The following is a 13,242-nucleotide window of genomic DNA, read 5'->3' on the forward strand; positions in this document are numbered from 1 at the left end:
ATAGTCTTATTGTTGATTGTTTTACTTAGTATAAACAGTTCAGATTCATTAAATATTGAATATAATGGAATACGAAAATTTAGAGTTGGAAAATACACCTCCAGAAATTATTCAGAAAGCAATAGATGTTTGCAATAATTTGCTACCAAGCACATCAAGAGAAAAATATGAAATCGCTTACAGAAACTTTATGGGCTGGAAAATGAAAGCCAAGGTAAATTCTTTTTCTGAAAATACTTTGTTAGTTCATTTTGAAGAGTTGTCAAAGAAGATTGAAATCATCAACATTATGGTCTCAGTACTCGCAGCTGAGGAGTACCTTAATTATTAAAAACTGTGTTGATATATCAAAATACGTAAAACTACGTGCATTTTTAAAACGCAAATCTGAAAAATATGTTCCAAAACAGTAAAAAACATTACCTTCTGAAGAAATGCAACAATTTTTGGAAGATGCACCTGATGAAAAGTATTTGCTGATGAAGGTATGAATTGAAATTTTTCAAATTGTTATGGAAAAATGAATGTTTAGTTTTGATTTCAGGCTGCCCTAGCTATTGGCCTTGCAGAAGCATGCCGTTGTGATAAACTTCGGAAATTAAAGATTGATGACATGGAAGATCTTAATTCGGCCCTCTTGATAAAATTACCCGATACTTAAACAAAGGTTCCTAGAAATTTCACAGTCACAGAAGAAGTTTCGACCATGCACAAATGAAACACTTTGCTTTTTAAATTACAAAAATAGCAAATGTACGAAACAGCCTGTAGGGGATAAATAAATTCGACACCATGGCGAAATAAATAGCGAAATTTTTGCAATTACCGAACCCTGAATTATATACTGGCCACTGTTTCCGAAGGTCATCTGCGACTATTTTAGTTAATGCAGGGGCAGATCTTTTTTGAGTTCAAAACGCCATAGGGGTTGGAAATCCAGCAATGTTGTTGAATCTAATATCGACAACTCCATAGCCAATAAAATGAAAATTTCAAAAAGTATAGTAGAATCCATTCAGCCTCCAGCGCCATTAGAACCTGAACACAACAATGCTGTGGAAGCTCAGTACGTTTCCCCATCAACTTCAACTTCGACAGCAGCTAATATTTCAATTACCGAAAACATGTTGAAACAAAACGACCTGCCAGAAATTGCTCTACAAAATTGTTCAAATATAACTGTTAATTACTATTTTAAATATAATATAAGAATGACTTAAAGACATACATATTATTATATATGTATTTTAATTTTCAATACTTGAAAACAACGCAACCGTAGAAAAAGTACAGTGTACAATCCGTAAGAAAATTACATATTTTTCACTCGCTTAATTTGATTTGCAACAAACTTTTGCGCTCGTGAGAAATATGTCGTTTTTCTCACTTGTTTTTTCATAAGGTTAGCTACGCTGTGAGTTTATTAATTTTCTGAGTAACTCAAGTATTTCAAATCAATCAGTCGTCAAAGCACTTCAACTACAAGTAGGAAATCAATTAGCATTATCTAAATAGTCTACCAAGAACCATAAAGTTCATACTCACCCCAGATCGACTGGTAGGTTCTCTCGTGGAGTATTGCTCAATGCCTTATATCCTTTTGGATATGTTATGCTGATTACAAATCTAGCTTTGAACTGTGGTTCATCGAAACAGGGAAACGCTTTCCTCGCATGCGTTGGTTGGAACTGTGTTGTGAGCAGATATTCAATTGAACCGTTTTCATTATTGAAGCTGCTTCTGTAGAAACCTTTCATCGTTCTAATATCTATCTGCCCCGTATATTTTATCACAAGAAAGTAATTTACAGAAGGTTCCAAAGTCGAGTTCAACGGTATTGTCAAGATTTCAGTTGTACCATTTAGGGATGGTGTTATGATACCAATCGTAGAATTTTCCAGCTCTATCGAGGAGTGAGTTACGGAAGAGTGGATTTGAATCTTATCTGTTTTCTTGGTAACTTGGAAAGTGATTCGAGCCGTACCGTTGAACGAAGTCACAGATCCATCAAACACAGATTGATTCAAGAATAAACTGACTTCATATTTCGATGGTATTTGAATATTGGGCAATCGAAAACCTCTATAGTCATCTGCAACACCATCTGATCTGACATCAACTATTGGATTCGCAAACATCGATGAAAGATTCAGTACTACTAGGATTATGAGCCGCATTCTGTACCTGAAATGTTCGATTTGAGAGTCTGTGAAAAAAATGGCATCCACGTGCATGAAAATCTTAATGTGTGATCCAAAGATATAAAGGCGTGAGCGAATACGTGAAACAGATAATCTTCGGAAATCAGACACAGTTCCAATTTTAATGTTTTTTATTAAAATGTTTTCATTTTTTTTTTGTTTGAAATCAGATTTTTGAAAATAATAATTTTCATCGACTTTATTCTTCACAAGAGATACGGTATACCTTATTTGCATTCAAATTAATCGAAGAAGCAGTGGCTTTGCGTAGTAGGGGCGGCACTTTTTAGGGGGCGGCACTTTTTAGGGGGCGGCACTTTTTAGGGGGCGGCAAAATTTCGCAGTAAATAATAAAATATATTTTGTAAATATTTGAACCATTTCATATTTTAAGGCAACTCTAAATTCAGACCGATTGAAGAGAGCACGGAATTTTTCATTACTTATTCTGTGACGAATTCGGAGAATTCCCTTTCTTTGAATGATATTTTGTAGCGAATGGTAACACCGTCTATACTGACTTGCGGGGATTTCCTTGGAGTGTTTATGACTTATAATCAGCGAGAATGATTTCTATAACATATTTATTAAGTTCAATATTGTTTATTACGTCCCTTCAAGAAAGTACGTGATGCTTTGACAATTGAAAAAAGTTTTATTCGTGGATCTTCGGTTGTTTAGTTCACACTCTTTCGTAACTGTGATATTTAAGGTCGACAATGAGTACTCTAAGACTAACAAATTGTTTCGAACAAGAGGTGTGTGATGCTATAGACATTGATGGTGCAATAAAAGACTTTGCTCTTAAAAAAAGTAGACATTTAAATTTTTAATTTAAGCTGGATATTTTGTTTTTAACTCTAACAAGTACCTACCTATATTATTTTTCAAAAAGATATAAATATTACTCAATAGTATCATCCTAGTTCTAATTAAAAACTGATTTTCGTTATATATTCAATTTGCTAATAATTATTTAATCATGTCGAATAAATAATACCTGTTATATCAATGGTTGAAGTGAAAATTTCTGTATTAATGAACGTTATTGTAAAAAAAATAAACTTTTTTATTTAAAATCCAACTTGTATAATGCAAAATAATGATGACTCTTCTTGCCGAAAAGTTCTCTAGAATTATAGTTTATGTATAGCATACATTAAATTGAAATACCTAATTAAGAGGGCGGCAAAATTGTCTTCCGCCCCGGGCAGCCGATACCCACGCTACGCCACTGCGAAGAAGACCTTATGACGAAACGTCGAAGTGTCAGCTGAAACTGTTTTTAAACTTATTCCTATTCGTACATTGCTTAAATCTTAGATACATAAGTAATACCTTGAGAATAAAAGTTTTTGAAGAAAAACTTTCAGACAAGACCTGTAGATTGCGTTATTTTGATTTATTAAGGTGGTTATCTTTTTGCTAATTTCATTCTTCAAAGGAGATCACAACATTATTTTTCTATTAGCAAGTAAACTTTTTAGTAGGTTATTTTTTCAAGGACAAAACACAAGCACTACAATAAAATCTTTAAGGCAATCTAAGAGAGGTGCCTGTGCGAGCTGTGCCAGCTTATTAACGAAAAAATAGATTTTAAACAGAAAGTAGCGATTCACGTTGGATTTGAAACGCTGGAGATTAAATTCATTTGAATAAACGTCCTCAGGAAGTTCATTCCACATAAACGCAGATCTTCAAATGAAAGAGTTCTGAAACAGTGAAGTTCGAGGTGTACTGGGATGAACCTCAAAACGATGAGCACCCACAGTTCGTCGCGTAATTCTGATATGTACCTCACTTGGTGGAATCAAATGTGCCAAGTCACTTGAACACCTCCCGTAAAAGTATCTATAGAAGAGAGACAAATCTCCAACCTTTCTTCGATGTTTCAGACTATCAAGGTTGCAAGTGATGTTCGTGTGTCATATCAGACGGATGGTTCTTTTCTGGATGGAATTCAGCAGCTTCATGGTATGCTTAGGGGCGAAACTCCATAAATGAGAACAATACTTCGAAGAAGGTCTGATCCGAGCGTTATAAAGCATCAGAAGTTGCTGAGGTGTGTACAGTTTTCTGATTCGGAACAGTGTTCCAAGCTTTTGAGAAGCAGCCTTTGAAATTCCAGCGATATAATTGTGCCAAGACATATTGGTGTCAATTTCAACCCCCAACAGACTTATCGAAGCAGAAAGCGGAATTGTCTGATCTGACATTATTATATTCGGTTCGGAGACATTTATCTTTTTGGAGAAAACCGATGTCTGGATTTTCGTGGCATTCATTTGAATCTGGTAACTTTCACTCCAACTCGAACTCACCTCTAGATCCTCATTAAGATATACCACCACCTGCTGCCGGTAGAGATGTGCATCCGCAGCCGATGTCCTGGAATCCAAATGGAATGACGAGACAAGTATGCTATCTGTTGAATTACAATAGCTTCGAGTCATATAATTAGACAACCAATACTACTTGTTTGCATAAAGCTGGTCACTTCATCCCTTCGTGGACAAAAATATAGAAAAGCCTCAGTCTGTTTTATGTAATGAAGTGATTAATACAGAAAGCATGAAACCGAGCAAATTAAAAAAATATTTTGAGAAAGTTCCCAAAGATTTCACAGGTCTGTCTGTTTAAAATCTGTTTAAAATCTGTTTTTCCGTTAATCAGCTACCGCCCCCATACGAACGATAACTCTCAGAAGTTAAGAAACTTGTGCGAGCTAAGGACTAACGAGGTCTTACCTTTTAACGTGTGATTCCTAACACGGTTGCAGAATCATTCCAGCTTCAACCAGATAAATTCTCTCGAGAAAAATATCTGGTCGAAGCGGGAATCGAACACACGACCTTCCGATCGTGAGTCGGACGCACTACCACCGCGGCCAATTCCAATAGAAGTATAGATTTTTTTAAGAAAAAGGAGAAGGTTCTGAAGTCTTCACGATTAGATTCTACAGGTAATATGCAGAAAGCAAATGAATAATTATAATAATTTATTTATTTCCAGAAATTAGTTTGCACATCAGCATTGTGATAATGCAGATAAAAAAGCAAAAAACGTCAGTGAATTCAGGTAGACAAATATTATAAGAAAATGTATATACATATGAAATGACTAGAATAATTAAATATCTCTGGATGTGTATAGGACATCCACGTCACAAACAATTACTAAAAATGATATAAAGTATAAATATTACGTATATTATTAGTTCATAATTCTACGTTTGTATAAATAAAAAAGGTGTATATTGAATAAACCGTACACCTCACATGAAAATAATGTTACGGTTAAAACTCCTCAACGGTGTAGCAGTTTTTTGACAATGAGAGTTGGCTAACTTTTTTCTTGAAAATATGGGCATTTCCTGAAACTTTAATGTCGTCGGGAAGTTTGTTATACAGTTTGCATCCCTGATAGTCGAAGCTTTTTTGGTATCTCTACCAGTTCGATGTAGGCTGGGTAGAAGTAAGTGGCCCATTTCGTGTCAAATGGGTATGTGAGGGTCTGTTGGCAGCCAATTTTTTTTTATTGCAGTATACATATGTACATGCCTCAAGTATGTATACTCCTGCAACTGTTAATATATTCAAATTCTGAAATGCTCCCCTAAAGGACTCCCTAAATCCGAACTTAGCAATGATCCTTACTGCATACTTCTGTATCATAAACACTCGATCCACAGAGGAGCTTGTGCCCCAGTTCAGTATCCCATACCTGAGGTGAGAATTAAAATTCGCATAATAAAGCGTAAGTAGACTCTCTTGACTGCAGTGAGTTGAGAGATACCTGAGAGAATACCAAGAATTTCTGAGCTTTTTACACAAATTATCTACTTGTGGCTTCCACTGCAAGTTGTTATCAAAGGTGACTCCTAACAATTTGGTTGTTGTTGTGGGGTCCAATTGTAATTCGGTATTCTGGTATACACTCACCTCATGGTGTTGTCGTCGTACCGTGAATTGCAACATACTAGTTTTTGTTTTATTCATTATCAAGTTATTTTTTTCACACCAAGTGATGACTCTACTGAAAGTGCTGTCAGCTATATTTATAACAGTGTTTAGGTCATCTTCAATAACCAGTATATTCATGTCATCAGCGTAACATATACAGTGAGTGGCAGAATATCCATTTAGAAACACTAATAGATCGTTTGCAAATACTAAATACAGAAAATGTCCCAAAATGGATCCCTGAGGCACACCATCAGGGAAGGGAAGTCCTATGTTTGCGCTGCAGTTGAATGAGTCCACAGATGTTGCTTCGTGTTCACAATTATTGGTGTTTACACGATATATTAAAGATGATGATGTAAAGGAGGAATATTTGTTCTGTAAGTCTTTGCCCACCACTACTCGCGAGAAAGACATATTTCAAACGCTAAAAGAGTTTATTGAGGAAAATGGCCTGGACTGGTTAAAGCTGGTTGGTGTTTGTACAGATGGGGCGCCTTCCACGGTGGGCATCCGTTCTGGATTTCAAGCACTCGTGAAATAAGTTGCTCCTCAAGTTTTCGGCTATCATCGCTCGATACACCGTTACGCTTTGGCTATGAAGATGCTTCCACCAGATTTGCTACATACGTTAAGTGACATAGTCAAAAATGGTTAATCACATTCGAGACAGCGCTACGAACTCAAGATTATTCAAAATTTTGTATGATGAAGTTGGTGCTACATTTAATGCTCTTTTGTACCATACAGAGGTATGTTGGTTATCAAGAGAGAAAGTTCTAAGTAGGGTTTACGAACAACGAGAAGAAATTAAATTGTTTTTTTAAAAATCAGAAAATACAAAAAGAAAAAGAATATTGTGCAAAAATTAAAGACCAAACATTTGTAGCAAAGATGGCGTACCTTGCTGATTTTTTCAGTGAAATTATTAGTCTGAATATTTCACTGCAAGGAAATAAAACAAACATTTTGACGTTGCAGAATAAAATCGCAAGTTTTTTGCGTAAATTGGAACTTCACCGACGAAGCTGGCGATGTATCAATGTCTACACAACTAAGTGAACAATTAGTAAATACTAAACAAGACAAAATCACGTTTGAAAATTCCGTGGTTCAACATTTAACTGCTGTGATAGACTCACAGAAGCAATATTTTCCGGACATTGATAGTCGTGAGTCCTACTCCTGAATTTTAAGACCATTTTCTACTTGCGTCGATATTTTCAAGGATGGAGATGTGTCAGCAAAAGTGGAGTTTCTTGGACTACGGGAGGATAACTCATTGAAAGTTAATTTTCAAAATGATGAATTTGGCACATTTTGGCGAAAAGCCGCTGCAGAATATCCTATTAAAGCTGACAGAGCTTTAAAAATGTTGATTCCATTTGCTACAACTAACAGATGTGAAACTGGTTTCTCGACTCTTGTTACATTGAGAACAAAAGCTAGAAACCGTCTGAATGTGAAGCATGACATGAGATGCGCGTTGAGTGAAACCGAACCTAATATTGTTAAACTTGCGAATGCAAAGCAATATCAACCTTCACACTAGTTAAGTCCGAGATTTATATATTACTAGTTACCTAAACCTGCAATTTCTTACCTAATAAAGATATTTTTGTTGGAATTTTTGTGTTTGAATTATTTTAAATTAGCTAGGGGTAAACCCAATTCTTATAGTTGTTCACAGGGGTAGTGGCATTGAAAAGGTTAGGAACCACTGCGATAGAAGGACGACTGTTGTAATTTGTTCCCGAAAGTCATACTTTGCGCGGCTTAGATTGTTCCCCAACATTTATCGGCAATTCACTCAGCACTGAAATGGGTTTAGGCATTTTGCTGCATGCTGTATTTGTAGGTGAATTTAAAACAATTTTATATACAGATGTTAACTGCCAATGACATGTGCCAATATTTCTCAATGTTTATATAACCTAATAAGCGTTTTTATGTATGTACTTATCTATTTATCGGTAATTCACTAAGTACTGATATGAGTTTGTGCATTTTGCTGCATGCTCTGTCGGAGGCAACGAACTGAGTTGTATAGTGTTTTCAGAGATATACCAAATTGACAATACGCTTCTGTATGATATAGCCAACAGGAAGGTATTCGACAGGCATTAAAGTAATCTATTGTAAATACATGCACATTTGTTTATAGGTGAATTCAAAGCAATTTTATGTACAAATGGTAACTGTCATTGATATATCCCACTGCCGATGACAATTTTCCTCGATTTTTATATAACTTTATAAGTATTTTATATGTATGTACCTATCCATTTATTTTAAAAGAATCACAAGTGTTTTTATTGTACTTCAATAATGTTTGTTACATTTTTTGCGGCTTCTCATATGTAACCTCACTTTTCAGTTCCTAAAGAAGCATAAAAAAGTCATGACAACTTGAACAGAAAAATGAGTTCTCATTTTCTCGTGTCTACGACTGCAATACCTGTTTTGATAATACTTGTTTTCACAACTTAGGTAGTCGAGCTAACACCTTTCACTCCAGGTTGAACCGCGTCTAGAGTTTTCAGTTTTTCATTGACACTTGGGTTTTGGGTTTTATGGGACCCCGGCGTCAAGTCACAAAACCCTTGAAGCTTCAAAACCAAAGCCTTCTTCATAGTTAAAACTGATGAAGTACTTCAAAGATTTTTGTATATTTTTCAAAGCAATTTAATAACAGAGAAATTTGGCATTTCCAAGTAATCATTATATCCAGGGCCGTAGCGAAAAGAAAAACCAGGGGGGGGAATCCAAATTTTCCCAACCCCACCAGCAAAATTTCCCAACTTTTGAAAAAATGAAAGCCGAGGGATTAGTTACTACTATAATATATAAATTTTCTTACTTAGCTATCCAAAGATTGGCTGAATCTTTATGCCCGTTAGGGTATGCACAAACAAAAATTTATTCTGGTAATTATAAAAATAATAATGGGAATTACTCTACTTTGGACCAAGATCCTTGGTCTTCCACCATATCCACCATGTATAGGAATATTCAATACAAGTGAAAGGAAACAACACTTAAATAATATTGTGCTTATTGTTTTCTACTATTATTTTTTCTATCTTCACGGCCCGAAATTTCCCAACTTTTTCAAGTCGAATAAACAGCGAAAAATTGAGAATTTTGTAAAATTGCTACTTCAAAATTCGTGGACTATTCAACTATTCTCCTTCTTGGAAGAAAAAACTTTTTTGGAGTTTTCAAACAACTCAAATTTTCAAAGTATGGGATATCCAAGTTATGCATGTTGGGAAATCCCAACCTTGTCCTGGTTCTTTCCCTTTCTTTATTACCTCCTTTCTTTTCTCTCATTTTTATCTCATTATATCTCTTGAAATGTTTTTATCCCTGACTACCTATTCATAACAACAATTTGAATGAAGTGCTTTCTAGTTTTTATCAAAAGTCTCAAATATAGCATCTACAGTGTGACCCATTTTCAATGGAAACACTCCAATACAATTTGAAGTTGTGAATCGATTTTAATAATTTTTTTTCAATGTCAAGTACTAAAAGGTCTACCTTGGGACAAAATTTGAAATGTTTATTAAAGTTTCAGGGCATACTACGATATTTTTTCTTAGTCGAAAATCGGAATTTTTTATTAGCGATTTTTTTATTGAAAAAATCAGTAAGCCACTGGATTCAGAGTGCCTCTAAATAGGTGTGGCCAAAATTTCATGAAAAAATATTCATTATTAACAAAGTTATGACAACTCATAAATTCGAAAACTTACACAGCTAACAGTCACAATATATAATTTTTTTTATGATTTTAACAATGAAGTGCCGTCTGATGAAAAAAAAAACAAATAGCGTAAATATTTTTAATGAAAATAACGGAATTATATTAACACAATTCAACTAACAATGAAGCAAAAAAATTCAATAAACGTAACTAACAACTAATTATTGAAATGTTTCGATTCAGTGCAACGATTAATTCTAACTCATATTCTAGTAGCCTTTACTAATCCACCAGGTATTTCGATACATGTGTCGTAGCGCTTACGAATGTTTCTGATTACGTTCCTTAGTTCTTGAGGGCTAATATCTGCACATACCTGTCGAATTCTTGCACGAAGTTCATTTCTATCTCTCGAGCGGTTTTTGTAAACCTTTTTTGTGAGAAGTCCCCAGAGAAAAAAGGCTAAAACTGTGAAGTCTGGAGATCTGGGTGGCCACTCTATAAAGGACTACCACGGCCTATCCATCGGTTTGGAAAATGTTCGTTAAGCCATTGCCTCACAGCTCTGGCATAATGAACTGAACACCCATCTAACTGGACAATTAAATTTGATCGTTCATTGATTTGCCGCTCGTGAATAGCATCCCAAAACTCTGTGTTTAAAAATTCCAGAAACCTCTGCGCATCAATGTTTTCCTCAAAAAAGAAAGGACCAATAATTCGTTCGTTCAATATCCCACACCAGACGTTGATTTTTTGGGAATAGGTACTGGCTTTTACAGTTTATTACCCAGTTAGGATTATCCGCTGCCCAATAGCGACAATTCTGTGATGACACTACTCCAATTGTAGTGAAAGTGGCCTCGTCGGTAAATAAAATATTTTTTAGGAAATTTCTATTGTTTAAATATTCCCCTTGGGCCCATTAACAATATTCCAGGCGTCTTGCTTCGTCGCTTTCTTGAAGTGTGTGTAAAAATTTTGGCTTGAAAAGTTTAATATTCTTCGCCTTGAGACATCTCCGAATAGTTTCTCGTGGAATATTCAAATCTAAAGTGGCATTCCTTATACTGGCATTAGGATTATTTCCGAAATAATCTAAAATGATTTGATCATTCCTGTCATTCCTGTTTCGTCTTTGTACAGGATTACTTTTTAACATCATTTTTGATACTGCACCAGTTTCATTGAATATTTTATTTATTTTATTTACCGTACCGCAGCTAATATGAGGACGATCTGGATGTCTCTCATTAAATACTCTACAAACCTCTCTAGCACTTCTAACGTCATCTCCCGAAAGGCGTACAATTTCAATTTTCTCTCGTACGCTTAATCTTGCAGCCATGACACAAAATAATTCAAAGAACTGTAAGGTGAATATTGTTGACAATAGTACACTTAAATCTGTAGTATCATTTCCATGGCAACTAAGATTTAAATTGAAATATTAGGTCTTAGTTTTAGTTAATTTGCGTGAAAACTTGAATGTAATTCCGTTATTTTCATCAAAAATATTTACGCTATTTTTTTTTCATCTGGCGGCACTTTATTGTTGAAATCATAAAAAAAAATATTCTCGTGGCTATATCTGTTGATATAGGGTGTTTTTTGTAACTGTTAGCTGTGTGAGTTTTCGAATTTTTGAGAAGTCATAACTTTGTTAATAATGAATATTTTTTCATGAAATTTTGGTCACACATGTTTAGAGGCACTCTGAATTCAGTGGCGTAGTGATTTTTTCTAATAATAAAAAATCCCGATTTTCGACTAAGAAAAAATATCGTAGTATGCCCTGAAACTTTAATAAACATTTCAAATCTTGTCCCAAGGTGGACCTTTTAGTACTTGACATTTCAAAAATAAATTATTAAAATCGGTTCACAACTTCAAATTTTAGGGGGGTGTTTCCATTAAAAATGGATCACACTGTATAAGAAATAATTGTTCAGAATTATCAGATAGTAAAATTTGTACCTGCTACTGGCTTTCAAAGGGTCACTATGTTATAAGGAATATACATTCATTCACTACTATCAGACTCACCTATTGAAGATATTCTGTTAATATTTCGACACTGTGAGTAGAAATGCAATGCCGTTATAAAAAATTAATATAACCCGTTATCTTATCAAAATATGTTGGCAAATATGGATCATAGGTAATTCCTGTGGAATGATACTTACGATATTTTTAGGGAAAAAATGAAATGATATTGATTTATTAATATATAATAATAATAATGAGTTTGGGTCCTCTTCTAAACTAACCATGAACGATTTTGAAGCGGTGTACGGAATAGGGACGCAGAAAAAAAAAGAAAAATGTTTATGAAGAAATGCAAAGTTGCAAACTATAATAAATCAAATATACCTAGTTATTTCGCGAGAAAAATTCAAGTTGCATTCAAAATTTATATTTTTGCAAAGTTTGAAACTACAAATCTAAATGTTGAGAAACTACATTCGACTTGAAGAAATACCATGAACAAATACCATGAACAAATGCATTCTGATGACGTTTGTCGTTTGCCAAAATTGAAGTTGAAAACATTTTCCGGTGACATGACAGAATTTCCTGCGTTTCATAAAATGTTTATGTCCTCTGTTCATGTCAATCGTTCAATTTCTAACGTAGAAAAATGCAATTACTTGATATCTTTGTTTGAAGGTGATTGACAATGTTTCATGATGAATTTCGCTAGTTCGGACTTCCATTGTCTACTATATAAAATGATTTGAAATCCCTGAAACAACTAAAAAAGAAGAATTGAAAATGAATAGTTGAAAATAACAATTACATTAACCAAAAAAAAACCTGAAATGAAATAATAGTGAAATAAAATAAAAGTAAAAATAGAACAATTGAATAAATGAAAATGAAGAAATAAAAAAAGAAAATAAAAATAAAAAGTGGAGAGATTCCAAGTCACGTTAGTTCACGACGTTTCGATTGTTAGTATCTACAATCGTCTTCGGATGATGACTGGACTGATTCCTCCGAAAGATGACTATTTATAGGTCGTTCGAGTACTTTCACTTATCCCCGCTTTCCATTTTCCGCTTCACTGGTTCCGTGGGAGATGACCGTTTTGGCAGGAGTTGGCTATTTTTCGCTTGATGATGGGTTTCCATACGCTGGCTTGGCTGAATACGTTGTTGGACAACATGTATGCGGCTTTCTTGAATTTTCTCCTTGAATTTTCTCCTCTCTGTGCAAGATCTCAGCTTGGGACCACTCGATGTTGTGTTGATGGATCCAAACATGGTCTGCTATTCCTGATTTGCTGGTTTCCCTTCGCTGTGTGTGTTTCTTGTGTTGAAAATTATGGGTTCAGAAACAGATAAATGGGATTTAATTTTATCGTATA

At 34.6% G+C, this 13,242-nt stretch overlaps 1 protein-coding gene across 1 annotated transcript in view; it reads right to left on the reverse strand.

Moving 5' to 3' along the window:
• LOC111510823 (uncharacterized) overlaps nucleotides 1-11,984 on the reverse strand; it is a 74,841-nt gene extending 62,857 nt beyond the window's left edge. The window contains exons 1-2 of the mRNA XM_074182834.1: nucleotides 11,850-11,984; nucleotides 1,546-2,184 (exon numbers count right to left, since the gene is read on the reverse strand). Of these exons, the coding sequence (XP_074038935.1) occupies nucleotides 1,546-2,177 (632 nt within the window). The 5' untranslated portion in view covers nucleotides 2,178-2,184; nucleotides 11,850-11,984. The remainder of the gene's footprint in view (nucleotides 1-1,545; nucleotides 2,185-11,849) is intronic.
• Between the last annotated feature and the right edge of the window lie 1,258 nt (nucleotides 11,985-13,242).

The sequence above is a fragment of the Leptinotarsa decemlineata genome, unplaced genomic scaffold (assembly GCF_025532065.1).
Source record: "Leptinotarsa decemlineata unplaced genomic scaffold, Ldec_3_MD MMD2_tig00026330_RagTag_RagTag, whole genome shotgun sequence".
Classification (NCBI taxonomy): Eukaryota; Metazoa; Arthropoda; class Insecta; order Coleoptera; family Chrysomelidae; genus Leptinotarsa; species Leptinotarsa decemlineata.